Here is a 16,257-nt window from a genome sequence, read left to right as displayed (position 1 = left end):
AAGCACCTGGCGTCCCCGCGGTTCAAAGCTCACCTTACATAAACCCTCGTTAATTACGTCCCCGCAAAATATGACTCTTGTTTTTATCTGCAACGCACACATAAGTCATAAAAGTGTGTGTGAAAATAGGCAAAAAGTGTTCGGGTTCCGCCACACTTTCAATGGTGACCTGTCGTTGAGTGTATTTTAATTTTTTCCCCGCGCTAAGTTTCGCAGGCTTAGTTTCTTCTCACAAAGCTGCACAATCCCGCCTTTAATTGCTCAGATATTACTTATAATCCCCTGTCTTTCCATAATTATAAGACTTAGATAGTTAAACCAAGTTTAAGTACTAATCAGACTACCAAACCTTTTCCTTACAGTCAAAAAGTAGGGCACCAAATATTCCAATTAAAACCCACAGTGAATGATGAGAGAGGCGTGTTGCGGTCCAGAGGCGTCCTGCCCTCTGATTGGTCAGCACCACGTACGGTGCTTTGTGATTGGATGACGATCATGTGAACGGACCCTTCCTGGTTTATTGCAGCACTCACATAGCGACACCTCTGGTGGTGTGTTGTATTACATGCAGAAACAATCACGACATGCAGTGGAGAGATGATATTATAGTATATTATATTATATTATTAACAGCCGTTTGAAAAATGCATTATATTTATTGTGAAAAAAACATAATTAATAAAATTACATGACATTTTGTTTTTCCGAGAGTGAAAAAAGATCAAAGGTTGAAGGCATCACGGTGAAAGAGAAAGTAAGGAAGAAAGGCAGCAGGAGTCAGTAACACTGAACACGTGGACGTATCACAATCACAGTATGGCTTCCTCTTTGTGTTTCAATCTTGTCTAAAAGTCAACTCGTGGGAGGAAGTAGCCCGGGCAAAAGGAGAGGGAGAGAGAGCGTTTACATCGCGTTTGGTCCAAACAAATTCTCTTCTCTTCTACAACTCACATTCATCACAAATAGCGGCACAATCCTGTTTGAACACAATAATGGCTTCGTGCTTTCAGAGAACTTGGCTGATATTTGTGTCTCCTTCTGCAATCTTTGTGTCATCTTCAAAGGAAGCAGTGAAATATACAGTATATATCATATAAGTGGGTTAAAATGCCAGCAGGACAAGGGACATCACAGGTGCATTCTTGAACCTGAAATGTTTGATGACATCATCTCTTTAGTGGAATAAAAGGCCGTTTAATTTCGCCGTTTGGTCCACAGTTACGGGCTTGAAAGTGCTTTGGCCAGCCGCACCCAGAACCAGGTCTGCGTGCACGGCCTGGTGTAGTCGCACACCGTGAGGTAGCGCAAGATGCTGGGGAACGGCTTCGTCATTGACTTGTACACCACCGGGATAAGTCGCCTCTGTTTGGCCCCTACAGGAGAAGCAAAAATGTTATTTGTGAAGTGCAAACAAAGAGGGATATGATGCGATGTTTTAACAAGGACAGGACAGAACAGGAGGCTTACCAGGACAGAGGCTGAGAGCGAACTTAGTCTGGAAGTCACAGGCATCACTGTTGAGGTATTCATCAGAAATCACCACGACCATCTTCCTACACCTGCACACATGGTCACACGTGTTAGGGAACACAATTAAGGGTCAGTTTTTCAAGTTCAAAGCCAAAACCGCGTCGTATAACCCACCTCTTCTCAATGAGTTCACTCGTGATGGTCCAGACGCAGGAGCCCGGGAGGACATCTCTGTCGAACACGCACAGCTTCAGCCTGTGATCCGTGTGTTCCAGCTGGCGGATCATCTCGTAGACGAAGTCAAAGTCGCTGTGGCAGTAGCAGATGAAGGCGTCGAACAGCTCGGGAGCACCTGGAATCGGTTAGAGCGTGATGGAAAAAAAAGGCACAATAAGACAATTCCGTTCATTCCTTTAAAGGTCAAATGTTGCTCAAGAGCTTCAAACCCACATGTGCACGTGATAAACCTGAACATATATGTTCCATATAACTGTTCATCAAATGTGCAAAAGTGCAGAGTCGCAGATGTGCGATCAGATTAGCTTCAGCTTTATTTATCAGATCTGCCGGAAGTTCAAGCTCTTCCTGTTTTGAAACCTGACCACAGAAAATGATGTTACTATAATATCACTGTGTCAAGAGGAATGGCGAATATTAAAAGCCGACTATCGCAAAGATAGCAACGATATCGCTCAATTGCTGAGTTTATGGGGGCATTTCTATGGGTTGCATGCAGGTTTCCACAGGAAGCCTTGAAGCTGCTGAATGAATTCTGAAAATGTAAGAATTATTCAAGGTTCCTCTTTTCACCAGTTTCACATGAAGTGCGTGCAGGCGTATGAATCTGTTCTTGTCGTCGTATGGAATGAAAAGCAGCGACTTTAAAAGTAAATAAATCACGCTGCAATAGCTCAATTTCACCGATATCTTTCTTTCAAGTGTTTAACATTAGTGAAAGTTTAAATACTGCAGTGTTATTAACTCTGAAACTCCTCGTACACAGTTTTTTACGATTCATTTCACAGAATGGGATTATTAGGATTAGCTTACTTTACACATATGTATAAATCTCATATAAACAACAACATATAAAAAATTAGTGTAATCTGATTGGGATTATTTTTGACAGGAACTGCAGAGAGAATGGTAATTTGTACCTCATTATTCTCGTTTTCATTCAAGACATCAATTCATCTAAAATGATATTTTGACACACATTTTTGGCAATATTCCATTTAAAGGTGCCATATGTAAGAATGTGGTCAAAAACGGTTACTACATTCAAATTCATTCATACCGAGGTCTTTTAGGTTTCGTTTTCTGACGTAACTGGCAACCCGTGGCTGCTCGGCAGCTGAGACTCTACTGACTGCAATGATTGGTAGACGGCGGTAGGCGGCGCCACATGCCAAAATATGATTTCAAAACATAAACATGATTTGCAGTCTGCAAAAATGAACATTATTCCTGAGTCTCTGTGATGTATTAGGAGGATTTTATGGCCAGTTAAGATTTATTACATAATGCACCTGTAAAATAAACCAGCATTATTCCACATATTCTGGATGTATACTATGCTGCTGTGTAGGTGATGAACTGGCATGTGCATTCACCAGTTGCACCTCCTTCTGTACGTTCTTACATGTATTACAAAGATTAAAAAAAGAGGAACAGTATATACAGAATAAGTTGGACAGATACTGACCCTCGGGGCCGTCCCTCAGGGTGATACCACTCTTCTCCGAAGTGAGTGGGACACAGCTGTCCACCACCGGAACCTGCAGCGGACGCTCAGCCGCCTTCTCGCGGTATCTCCGGACATTCTCATCTGGAGCAAAGGATGACACAAAATGAACAAGTGCACGTGAACATGAACACGCAGAGATGCAGGTGTTTGGGGTTAGAAGAGAGAAAAGCATGATCTGAAACACAGTGGCTGGAACACCTGGGTTAGGGAGGTGCATTATGGGGTTGTTTTGTCAAATATTTTCATAATCAATTCAAAATTGTATGCTACAAAAACGCGTTTTCCACAAGACAATTAACTGGTGGGAAGTGGTTAAGAAAATAATTAAATCAATAAAACTATGGACCAATTAGCAATAGGGTTAGTTGCAGCTGTACTTTTAGTTCAATAATCATTAAAGGTGCATTATGAAATAAATCTAAATCAACTGGCCATAAAATCCTCCTAATATGTCACAGAGACTCAGGAATAATGTTCATATAACAAACTGAACTCACCAACAACAACAGTACAGACAAAATATTTGCATTAAAAAAAATATTTTGCAGACTGCAAATCATGTTTATGTTTTGAAATCATGTTTTGGCATGTGGCGCCACCTACCGCCGTCTACCAATCATTGCAGTCAGTAGAGTCTCAGCTGCCGAGCAACCACGGGTTGCCAGTTACGTCAGAAACCTAATAGAACTCGGCATTTTGAATTTGAATGTAGTAACCGTTTTTGGCCACATTCTTACATATGGCACCTTTAATAATAACTGTCAAAACACACTTTATTTCAGGGGCCGGAAGCAGTAAAATTATAGCATAATAACCTATAGACAACAAATAAATTATTCTTTTATAAAACATCTGACATTTCTTGAGAAAAATAATTGAAATTTCAACAACCGAAAAAAAAAACCTAACAAAATAGAGAATTTTAACAAATTCATCCTACGGGCCGGATTGGACCCTCTGGTGTGCCAGTTCTGGCCCGCGAGCCGCACGTTTGACGTAGCAAAAGCTGTAATTAATCAGTTGTAATCGAATACATGTATAATATACATGGATGACTCACGTCAGGAAGTACAACCCGATTGATCGACATGCATCATTTTTCCAGACCGGCCGTGAACGCACCAATCTGAGGGCGAAGGTCCTCCAGAACATCGTTTCTCTCCAGCTTCCTCAGGATTGACAGCAGCTTCCCCACGGTCGCGTCTTTAGTGCGCCTCTGCCACTCGTCCAGAATCGCGTCGGTGGGGTCTTTGGTCGTTTTGTAGTTCGCGATCTCCAGGTACGTGAAGCCCATCTTCTCGGCCACGTCCATCCAGTCCGCGGCCACGGTGTTCCTGGGGTTCAGGTAAAGTGCCAGCTTCTTCCTCAACGTCACGTTCAGCGCAATGAGAGGAGCCGTCTCCAGGTCGCATTCGGAATCAGAGCAGGCCATTTAGGAGGAAAAAAAAGAACGTTAGCGGAACCTCCGCGACGTGACGGACGGTTAAAAGTTAACTTAAAACGCGAACTCCGTGATTTCTGCGAGGACAGACTTGTGGGAGAGTTGTTGTGAAGTTCTGGGATCCACAGGCTGACCTGGCCTGACGACAGAACCCGGAAGTGATGACAGGTCGGTCTGCGTCACACATAGGAGGAGATTCGTTACCCCATGAAAACCAATGGGGAAGAAGAGCAAACTTTACACACATTATTTTCTCTTTTTGGCGTAAGTAAATGTGGTAGTTCGGCTCTTTTTAAAGATTTGGTTATTTTAGAAGAGCCGACTTTTACGGCTCCCAAACGGCTCTTCACTTTGCTGCTTTTTCACTTCCTGGTCCTGGAACGACACGACCCTACAGGGTTTCGGTTGGTTTTGTAAGATTTAATCAATAATAATAATAATAATAATAATAATAACAATAACAATATTTATAATAAAATGTACTCCTTCACTCACCCCTCACCTTACAAAGCACGACAGGAAACTACGGTGGCCTCCAAGGATGTTGTTTTCTAATTGATAAACTCCCTCTCGGACAGGTTTGTCCATTAAAGCAAGACCCTTGCCTAGGGTACATAAAAAAGCCATTTTTATTTCCAAAGAAAAGCCCCTTTTCTCTTTTAAAGCAATTATATACTTATAACTATATACTTGAATTTCAAGTATAATTTGAATTTGACCTATTTTGACATTTACATGTTGTGATGTAGCTCTTTAGTTTGTCCATGGTTCTAAAACAACAGCTCAACATTGTCACTTATATGGGGGGTAAATAATAGTGTTGTTATAATTATATATATGAGAAAACATTGCAGCTTACATGTTTTATTTTGAAAATGAATAAATAAAAACACACACGTGCAGCTCAACAGACATTAACAATGAATAAAAAAGAAGAAAAGAATCAAGTCATTGACACAACCACAGTCCCTTGTTCCTGCTGTAAAACAGGAAACACAGCAACCAGTTTATAAAAAAAGTTGCTTTTTCTTAAGAACTGACAGCATAAATATAGATCAGTCCACTTCAAGTATTCAAATTTACATGGGAACACGTGTTTCTTCCTATCCCACATTTCGCAAAAGCGAGTCTTTATAACAAGGACTTCCATCCTCTGAGCATCATCCATGTTTTTAGTGTTAATGGCACGTTCACAGGTTTTTGCTTCTGGAGAAATAGAAATCGATGCCTCTGTCCCTGTGCTGTTTTGTAGTTTGTGACGGGTCTTTCCTCCCTCTTGGTGAAGGACCTGGGGCACTCTGGAAAAAATACAGCAAAAACAAACAGGTTTGAAAGAAGACAGAGGGAAACAATTGTTATATTAAACTAATTAATTGTATCTACTTTATATGCAGCTGGTATAACAGCTCCCCCAATATAGAGGTTTGCACTCCTAGTCTCTTCTTCGTTGTGTAATATGTTATCATTTGACCTCCTTCTGCCCAATAAATATTACCCTGTGGCAGGGGTGTCAAACTCATTTTCACTGATGAGTCACACAATTGCCATGCATTGTGGGAAATGTAGTTTATGGTCAATGCAAACCTTAAAGCAGCATAGACCCATTTTTACACAGATTTTACCAGTTAATCACTCGCGGGCCACATAAAATGACATGGCGGGCCACATCTGGCCCCCGGGTCTTGAGTTTGACACATGCCCTATGGGGACACTTAAGTGTATATGACTTGATAATGTATATTAGATGGTAGTGGGGTTAAAAATATTGTTAGGTCCATAAAACCTCAAAATGACCAAATTTATTCAGTTTGTATATATATATATATTCACATTTAATAAACGGATGAATAGATTATCAAAATAGTTGGCGATTAATTTAGTCATTGATTAATCGTCGCAGCCCTTCTTACAGTGTGTTTATCTGAACTGCAGTAGAAGAACGTCGTATAAAACAAAAATAATCGCGTTACGTACATTTCCAATAAAATACTTAAAGGGCCACTTCGTCCTGCCCAAAAAAAGAGTCTCATTCCCACAACAACAGAGGATGTTGGGATTGAAAAAATAAATAAAATTGACAAAAGGTCAATTATGACAAGTTTTATGAGTAAAAGATCTGAAAATAATTTAATTAAAAAATAAAAAAACGGTCAAATTTAATCCAACTGTAATAGAATTGTGAATTAAACAAACCCAGCAGCAGCATAATGATTTTAAGTGTTTTCTTCATTTGTGAAAAAGTTTTAAAAAATGGGTGAAACAGCCCTTTAAAGTACATTTAAGTCAATAATAATATTGTTTGCAGCTATTAAAAAAAAAAAAAAAAAATCACATGTAATCACATAGTCCACTTCCCTTTTGTCAAACACCCACCGGTTTCTTGTTAGCGTGTCTGCTCCACTCAGGCGCCATGACGACGGGAGTGGGGTACGTCTCGTCGAGCGACACGCGAGCGTGGGACAGTGAGGCGGAGCTGAGCGTCCACGGTGTGTGCACGTCACCTCCCATGATGCCCTGCAACTCTGGAACCCACTGCCGGACATAGTCGCCCTGAAGTAACCGAGCGTTATTGTTATTTTTTTATTGTGACTCAAGTTTCCATATCAAAAGGTTTCATCGCCATCGTGTGACTCAGAGTCAGATGTTTTGTTTTACGTAACCATAAAAACACTAGTTCCAATAAAAGGGAATTGAAATAAAAACGTACATTGTTGTCGTAGTCGAGGCCTTGTTTGATCATGTTGAACTTCCTGTTCTCTCTGGGGTCATTTCCCACGCCGGCGCTGTACAGCCAGTTGCCGTAGTTGCTGCAGACGTCGTGGTCAATCTATGGAGGACATTTGAAAATAAAATACATCAATAAATAAAAATGATGACATACACCAATATATATGACTCGCTACTCACCAGGAGGTATTCAAACCACTCGGCTCCCATCCTCCAGTCCAGGCCCAGGTCCTTTGTGAGGAAGCTGGCCACGTTTTGTCGCCCCCTGTTGGACATGAAGCCCGTCATCGCCAACTCTCTCATGTTGGCGTCGACAAAGGGAACTCCTGTGCGTCCCTCTGTGGTAATAATAAAATATAACTATTCAAACGCTTTGAAGAAAGAATATTTTATGAGGAGAAACAAAGGAGGGAGGACAAACCTTTCCATGCGTTGAAGAGCTTCATGTCTTTTTTCCATGGCACTGATTTGTCTTGAAGTCCTGAAGTAAAAGGGTGAATTAATGTATTGTAAATAAATAAATAAGTAAATAAAAAAGGGGCGGAAACCTTAAGCTAACGCTACCTTTGACCTGGAAGAGTCTGACTCCGTACTTGGCGGCCACAAATCTGAAGTAATCCCTCCACAGAAGCTCAAAAATCACCCTGTGAAGACATCAGAGAGTGGGGTCATGTTTTCTACTGTAACGTTACCGATTTAATTGCTTCTGTAAGATCAATATTTACCAGTAAGTGCTCTGATTGGCTGTCCGCTCCCTCTCGTACTGCTTGATCTGGTGATAGATGTACCTCGGCGAAATGCAGCCAATCGCCAGCCTGCAGAGTCAGGGTTAGAGCACCATGAACGATACTTTATATTTGATGATATATGTTTATGATATATGTTACTATGATATATATTTATACATATATATGCATATATGTGTATATATATATATATATATATATATATATATATATATATACATACATATATATGTATATATATAGTCAACTGTTAATAACTGCCAGATATTAGGTTATTCAGTTAGTTAAGTTATTCGGGAAAAATTGTCAAAAATCACAAAGAAACTTAGAAGAACAACCTTTGACATAATTAATTTTCACACACTGGCCCTTTATAATAATATATTATTATAATAATAATAATAGCTAGCAAGTTCAGTTACGAAACTTGCGAAATGTCAAGATATACGCCAAATCCATGATGGCGAGGAGGAGGAAATTAAAAACACTCACCAAGGTGCAAATTTAGTGGAATAGTCTGCACCGATTAATCCGTTACGAGTCTCCTTATAGGACGCAACAGCATTCTACAAAAAAAGACAGTGATATATATATGGTGTATTTTTACAGGTTTTACAATCAACAACGACTCATTCTGTACTCACAGTGTCCCAGAAATAGTGTTGCACTCTGACCAGAGCTTGACTTTCACCACCAGTGCAAGGGAAAGCCGAGCGAGGATCACTCACAGGGTCTGTGTGTGTGTGTGAAAAGCATTTCAGCATCACTCTGCTTCATTCAGGTTAAACACTCCCCGGTGCGTATTAAGACAAACAGAATCATAAAAGCTTAATCATACACGTATAAAAGTGAAGCAGTGGTGCTCGCGGGAACTTGATGAGAATTCTGTGCTCGGCTGTTTTCCCCATGTTAGATTCTAATAACAGTCGCAGTATGGATTTACTTTATTATTTTTGTGCTACATTTATATCAAAATCTATTATAGAAGCACATAAAATCAACACATGCTTGTGAATCTAGTATGTATGGATTTAACCAGGTGTAATAGACACTAGGGCCCAGTCCCAATACCTCCCCTAACCCTCAATTTTTGCCCTAACCCTAAATATTGCGTGTTCTCGTGGGGGGGGGGAGCATGGTGGAGTGCAATTTCGCCGCTATAATCAACCCTCAAAATGTAGTGAGTTCTGATGTGGGCTTAAAACGGAGTGGATGATGAAATTACCCATAATGCTTTGCGGAGCCAGCGTGCTGGCTGACTTTTTTTCAACAAAGATGGCGGCCACATCTGCTGAGGAACAATTTCGTTGTAGTATATTTTCGCAAATAGGCACGTTACAATGTCGAAATGTGTTGGAATATGTTGCTTTGAACACTAATGTCAGAAAATAACAGACAATTTATGAAAGCAGCTAGCTTACTAGCTAGCTAGCGGCTATTTGCCGTTTGCTTCGAGAAAGTAGTAGCTCGCTCCACCGGTAGAATTGTCAACATGTGACGTAGGTTAGCGCGCTCGTTGCGTTCACTACGCTAATTTGCATACAGTGGTGTCCCAATTCCATAGGGAAGCCCCTTCACCTCAACGAGGGGAATTTACGGTTGAGGGCACTCCAAACTAAGTGGAAATTTTAAGCGGGAGAAATGGGACGGGGCCCTAGGACTCACCCGTCTGCTGCAGGTCCTCGGCCGTGGGAACAGCTCCCTCGTCCAGTCCTGGAGGAAGAGGCTTCAGCTGATCTGGAGTTGGAAACACAGGCCTGACGCTGCTCTGGGTCTCCACCGCCTTCCTGAACTGAGTGTAAACATCAGGTAGCCTAACGTAGCGGGAGGAGATAGAACAATAATAATAATAAAAACAGTCAGTTTTTTTGAAAGGAAAGCACAAATTCAAATATCAGTCGGTCTTAGACGTGGCGATGTCCTCTCTCACCGCGACACTTGATGAAATGGCAGATCGTCTCTGTGGTACAGCGTCGAGCCCCAGCAGGTGTGAACTTTCACCTTCATCCGTGCACACACATCCTTCACTTTTGTCTCCACGCTCAGCTCTTCTGAAGTCACCTGGGGGGGGGGGGGGTGAATTCACATTCAGCAGATGATGCTAATAAGAAACAGGTGTTTGTTTGTTGCCTTTTTATTTACTGTACCTCTTCGTGAAAAGCCACGGCGCTGACCGAGCCCAGTTGCTTGATGAGCTCGGCTACAACGTCCTCCGGTTTACCCCGTCTCACCACCAGGTTGCTGCCACATTCACACAAACATGCAAAAAAAAAAAAAAAAAATCAACATACATAAGTCCCTGGTCACATGTCTGGTTCCATGCCAGGCAAGCTGCATCCTGACTGGAAAAAAAATGACGGTGTGTGCGACAGCCGTATTAATTCAAACATAACCCCCCCCCCCCCATATAAGACCAGGTGTTTCCTGATCCTGTTTTAATATCTGCTGTGTATCAATAAAGTCCTGGACAGCAGGGGGTGGGGGGGGGGGTCTGCACACGTAACATGACACATAAGCACAGTGTTACAGTGTTTTCCGTGCTACGTCGATGAAGGACATGAACCGTGGAGGAAGTCTGCAATGTTAACGGTCCGCTGCATATGAGCAGAAAACCACACTGTTATGCAGAATGTTATGTGTGCAGTGCATAATCACTGTGAGTGAATCGACCGGTGACGCGTTTGCACAAGCACACATTTTGCATTTTACAGTAATTACGCAACGGTTCGTGCTGTAGGATAAAAAAATACAACAGTTTCTGAAAGCTAAGAAGGTGCAAGTGGAAGCTAACGTTGTGGTTATTACGGTAATTTCAGGAGAAGAGAGTTGGAAAAATCGCCAGTACATAGTTAAAATTTTGTGGCTTGTTTTTACTCAGTTAATGTTTTAAACTGTTTTTTATTATTATTATTATTATTATTATTATTACAACTGCAAAATTTCCTCTCTTCTTTTGTTTCTCTTCATTTAAAATCGTTAATTCACTATTTTAACATGCATTCAATTGTTTATAACTGCCAGATATTAGGTTATTCAGTCAAGTTAAGTTATGTTATTCGGGAAAAATTGTCAAAAATCACTTAGAAAGAAACTTAGAAAAACAATCTTTGACATAAATAATTCCTGTTGAGATGAGGTCATGGTGTCAAGAGGTTTTATTGTTCGTCTTGGGCCGGACAGTGTCCGACTGAAGCGACTAAATTTCGGCCTGCTCAATAGGCGTTGGGTTAGACCTGTGGGGGTGCTATTGAGCCATTTTGCATTCGTTTTCAGCAATAGCATTATATTCTAAAATTGTATAAATGTGTGTGGCAATTTTTGTCCGTTTTCATGCACGTTTAGCAGGTCACATTTGAGATAAAAGCGGCAAAATAAAAATAAGAAGAATTTTTAGAATTACAATTGGGTCCTCGCACCCTGTGTGCTCAGTCCCTAATAATATAATATGATATAATATAATAATAGTAATAGACTGATTTAATTACCTGCCCTTGTTGACCAGTGTTTTTCGGAGGTCTCTGATGCCGTCCAGGAGGAAGCGCAGACGGAAAGGACCGGTCTTGGGGAAGTTGAAGTTGTACGTTCCCACGTAATGTCTAGGGTCGAAACAGTAGAGAGGAACAATGTTCTCTGCGTTTCTTTGAGCCCAGTGGAAAAGCTGCAGGATTTAAAATCACAGAAAAACACATCAATTCACGTCAATATACTAAAACAATCATACCATTTAGCCTTTATTTGGTCTTTGAGAAAGAAATTATGACACATTATTTCTATGCTGATTCCGTCATCTGTAATCAGGCTCGTCAGGCAAAACTATCAGACCTGACTAAGGGAGTGTTTGTGCGTATACAATGGTAGCACAGGGGTGGAGGTAAGAGGGATTTATTCAGTCAAAGTGCTGAACAGAAAAGTTTTTAAACCTATAGAATTCTTTTCTGAAATGTATATTTTTTTTATTCAAAAAGTGCCAATATGGGACATTTAATTTGGAATTCCTCTACAACTATAATATACAAATAAAAAAAAGAAAAAGAAAGAAACGGCGGTCTCTTTAATTTAGAAAACCGGATGTAGATATCGCAGCCGGAAATGTGTCCCTCGTTGTAACAGCAGGCTAGCCAAACTTGTTTTACTCAGTACCGCGTACATGTACATTTCAATACATTCACATACTAATGTGTAAATCATGCTCTAATGTTGAATAAATGCCGAATGCTCTCATGAAACATTTACACGAACATTTGTCGGAGGGTAAAAAAGAAAGAGAGGGCTTTTATTTTGAAAAAAACAACAACAAAACACCCGGAAGTTCGATGATTGTTACAGAGGTTGTGTAATTCCTGATATAACGTGCTCACATGTGTTCACACTGACGTTAAACCATTAAATATGACGCGTTAAACACACAAAGTGAGTGGAAAAGTTTGTTTGTGTGAGTCATTTCCTTATTCTCTGACGTTAGATAACGAACACACGGACACTCTCACACACACACACACACACACACACACACAGTGTTCTTCTTCTTACCTCATTGTCGTGGAGACGCAGGTCGTTCCTCAGTAAACATATGACGGTTCTGGAGGAGGCGCACATTACTACTACTACTATTATTATTATTATGTAGTTTATGAAACGCAGGTGAGTCGCTTCAGTTCACTCGCGGTGTCCGTGTCCTCCGTGTGCTTCTCCTGCTCCGTGTCCGTCTGTCGTGGGAGTTTCTCCGTCACGTTTTCAGCCACGAACACGTTACAAAAACACCGGCTTTTATAAGGTTGTTTTCTAACAGCTGCTTCCAGCTGTGTGGGAAACACACACTCTCACTGTGGCCTTTTCATTTATATACTAGGACCACATGTTAAATAATATATACATAAAACAGCATGAATTCTGAGATTAAAGTCGGAATTCTGAGGGGGGAAAGTCAGAATTCTGAGAAATAAATCATAATTATGAGATTAAATTCGGAATTATAAGAAAAAAGTCACAAGTATGAGATTAAAGTCAAAATTCTGACTTGATTTAGAATTCTGAGAAATAAATCATAATTCTGAGATTAAAGTGTGATTTATTAGGGGGAAAAAAAGTCATAATTATAAGAAAAAAAGTCAGATCTGAGATTGAATCAGCATTATGGGGAAAAAGTAAAATTTTTGAGGAAAAAAAGTCAGATTTATGAGAAAAAAGTCAGATTCTGAGAAATAAGTCATAATTATGAGATTAAATTCGGAATTATAAGGGGAAAAATTATAAGGAAAAAGTCATAATTATGAGATTAAAGTCATATTCTGGGATTGAAGTCAGAATTATGAGGAAAAAGTCAGATTTATGAGAAACTAAAAAAAGGTCAGAATTCTGACCTTTTTTTATTTTTTCTTTCTTTCAATTTTTTTTACATGTGGCCCTAATACTCTTCCGTAGAAATAACAAAAATTAAAAGCTAGGAGTAAATAGTGCATTGTTTTAATGTATTAAATGGCCTTTTATAGCTCAGCTGTCAGTCAAAATCTCCCTTTAATATAATGTTATGGTATGTCCATGTTCTCCACAGTGCGGCACATGGATTGTGTTTTTAATAAAGAAATAAACTCAGCCGAAAATAGTCTTAGACCTTTGATTTATTAAGTTAAATGTACAAAAGATCAACGACATGATACATTTCATGTTTCAAGGCTTTGTCATAAAGACAAAAAGAGAGAGAGATAAAGAGAGAGAGAGCGTCCCGATCTAAAGCCGACATCCTCCTGTGTCTGAATCACAGTACAGTCTACTGTATAACGTAGGAGCTACTTTGTCTTCAAATAGATTTTTGTAGATAATGTAAAAGAAATTTCATACAAAAAGTGCAGAACAAATATGTATTTACAGTATAATTTTTTTTTTTTTTTTCAGTATAAAAAAACAAAAACTTCAGCATTGTCGTGTGTGTGTGTGTGTGTGTGTGTGCGCGCTCTGCTGCTGCTCTGTCGTATTGAGAAGCGTTTTTTCAGCTTTGGCAGTGAAATATTTGTGTTTACAAGCAGGTTCAGATAAGGCACTGCGGGGTCAAAGGTCAGGTGATTTTTTTTTATTTTTTTTTACAATCAATCACTCAGGTTTTAATCTCATCTTCACTTTTAAAGAGAACAGCATATTAGCCCTGTGTGTCTTTGCTAATCCGACCCTCGCGTTACGCTTTAATCTCACGTCACGTGACGCGTAAAAGGCTCGAGGGTGGAAGGATACATACGGTACGTACTGACACGACAACAAAACACGCTCGTGACACGCTTCCTTCATACTAATGTCATAGGGCTGCAACCATTAATCGGTCAATCGATGACTAATTGATCACTAGTGAAAAACTGGGCTCATTATGGGTTAGCACGGTGGCGTAGCGGTTAGCACCGTTGCCTCACAGCGAGAAGGTCCTTTGCATGTTCGACCTTCACATTTTGCTGCGCAATTTCGGTTGTATCGCGTACAATAAAGGTCATTTCATGACAGGAAGGTTGCCGGTTGAAATGATGGGACAACGGCTGCCCACGAGCAAGGCACTGCGCCTGCCTGGCTTGAAGAAATCATTAAAAATGAGTCATTTTTTTGGTTCAAAACATTCAAAAACATCATTTTCCAACCGATTAATCGAGGAAACAAGTGTTATTTTTAATAATTTCTCAGTCGCAGCCCTACAACGTGATGTCATTTGGTCTGTGTGCAGTCCACTGTGTACATAGCTGCCGTTACAAGAAGAGCTCTTGAGGTGACAGAAACTGTGTGATGCTAATACTGTACATGATGAACTGAGCCTACATATATGTATATGTATATATATATATATACTCAGGACAGAAAAAAATAAAAAATAAAAGAGAGCTTCCGTTTCCTGTTTCTTTGGCCACTTCTGAACGGAACAAGGCAGGAACGGACAGCGCGGACTCCAACAGGAGTGCGTTGGTATTGCTTTAACAGACGCTAATGTAAAAAAAAGTTGTCTTTGTTACATACAAACATGTGTCAAATAGAAAAATAATCTCCTACGGCTGATTATCTTTGCATGTTGAAAAAAAGAAAAAAAAAATATGCATGGTATCAAAAGTGCAATATGGGACAGTCCTTCTGCGTGGGGGGGAGGAAAAATCCGACTTACAAATTCACGTTGTAAGGCGTTTGGCGTTTAACTCGCTTCCAAGGTGACGATAGAAAAAGTTGACGATGACTTTAATATTAAAAAATATATTTTTTAATAGTGCTGGGGGCGTTAACGGTGGTTAACGGCATCAACATAATGCATGACGCGTTTCCATGACGACAAACCGGATAAAAGACATTTTAACTCCCGATTGTTAAAACGAGTCTCTAAAGTAGCGCTGAACTTTAAAATCAGAGGCACACATGCGCAGTACACAGGTACGCTGGTTATTTGTAGCGCTGCTCTTTTCCTTTAATAAACAGACCGCTCCAGTTCGCTAACGACGCTAAAGGAGCTAACGCAGCTAACTGGTAAACGGTGCCTGGACTCTGCTGCCGTGGCACGTAAACACGACGTCACGCGCGTCTTTTATCCGGTCAGTCGTCATGGAAACGCATCTTACGTTTAACGTGCGTTAACGTTGAGGCCGTTTTTGAGGCCGCTGCTAACGCGTTGACCGGCAAAAGACGCGCATGACGTCACGTTTACGCGACTCCCGATTGTTAAAATGAGTCTCTAAAGTAACGCTAAACTTTAAAAACAGAGGCACACATACGCAGTACGCAGGTACGCTACTATGTGTAGCGCTGCTCTTTTGCTTTAATAAACAGACCGCTCCAGTTCGACTGTAGCCGCGCTAACGGCGCTAAACGAGCTAATGCAGCTAACGGTGCCTGGACACCGGTGTCGCGGCACGTAAAACATGACGTCACGCGCGTCTTTTATCCGGTCAGTTGTCATGGAAACGCGTCGTGCGTTAACCTAGTGCCCAGCACTATTTTCTAACCACCTCCATTTCCACTCACAGTTAACGTAGACCAATGAGATCAGAGGTCAGCGCACGTCGTGCCCCGGACACTGTTCCTGTAAAGACCTTCAGGCTTCTGTCTTTAACTCACTTCTTTGTCCTGCTCTTGATTAAAGGACAACAGTCCTAAGTGCTTTCTTGTCAGCC

At 40.6% G+C, this 16,257-nt stretch overlaps 2 protein-coding genes across 2 annotated transcripts; both read right to left on the bottom strand.

Moving 5' to 3' along the window:
* Positions 1-1,023: 1,023 nt before the first annotated feature.
* Positions 1,024-4,650, bottom strand: myd88 (MYD88 innate immune signal transduction adaptor). Its single transcript, XM_083901619.1, has 5 exons — positions 4,340-4,650; positions 3,176-3,298; positions 1,645-1,822; positions 1,468-1,559; positions 1,024-1,373 (listed from the first exon to the last, which is right to left on the bottom strand). Exons 1-5 carry the CDS (start codon positions 4,647-4,649, stop codon positions 1,219-1,221), a joined length of 858 nt encoding a protein of 285 aa, XP_083757745.1. The 5' UTR covers position 4,650; the 3' UTR covers positions 1,024-1,218.
* Positions 4,651-5,848: 1,198 nt separating this feature from the next.
* On the bottom strand, positions 5,849-12,734 carry cry-dash (cryptochrome DASH; the record flags this gene model as incomplete). The annotated part of the gene is made up of 14 exons (XM_083901635.1): positions 12,662-12,734; positions 11,617-11,789; positions 10,279-10,372; positions 10,062-10,192; positions 9,797-9,945; positions 8,776-8,864; positions 8,624-8,697; positions 8,111-8,200; positions 7,950-8,029; positions 7,807-7,866; positions 7,566-7,723; positions 7,366-7,485; positions 7,032-7,208; positions 5,849-5,956 (listed from the first exon to the last, which is right to left on the bottom strand). Exons 1-14 carry the CDS (start codon positions 12,725-12,727, stop codon positions 5,849-5,851), a joined length of 1,569 nt encoding a protein of 522 aa, XP_083757761.1. The 5' UTR covers positions 12,728-12,734.
* Positions 12,735-16,257: the final 3,523 nt, after the last annotated feature.

Source organism: Microchirus variegatus, assembly GCF_963457635.1.
Source record: "Microchirus variegatus genome assembly, chromosome: 15".
Classification (NCBI taxonomy): Eukaryota; Metazoa; Chordata; class Actinopteri; order Pleuronectiformes; family Soleidae; genus Microchirus; species Microchirus variegatus.
The sequence above is the reverse complement of the archived record's forward strand: the minus strand, read 5'-3'. Positions and strand labels throughout refer to the sequence as shown.

Coding starts and splice junctions, on each gene's coding strand:
- myd88 (XM_083901619.1), bottom strand. CDS start 4,649: ATGGCCTGCTCTGATTCCGAATGCGACCTGGAGACGGCTCCTCTCATT. Junction 3,299..4,339: donor GGACCTTCGCCCTCAGATTG/GTGCGTTCACGG, acceptor CCTTTGCTCCAG/ATGAGAATGTCCGGAGATAC. Junction 1,374..1,467: donor CGCTCTCAGCCTCTGTCCTG/GTAAGCCTCCTG, acceptor CTTCTCCTGTAG/GGGCCAAACAGAGGCGACTT.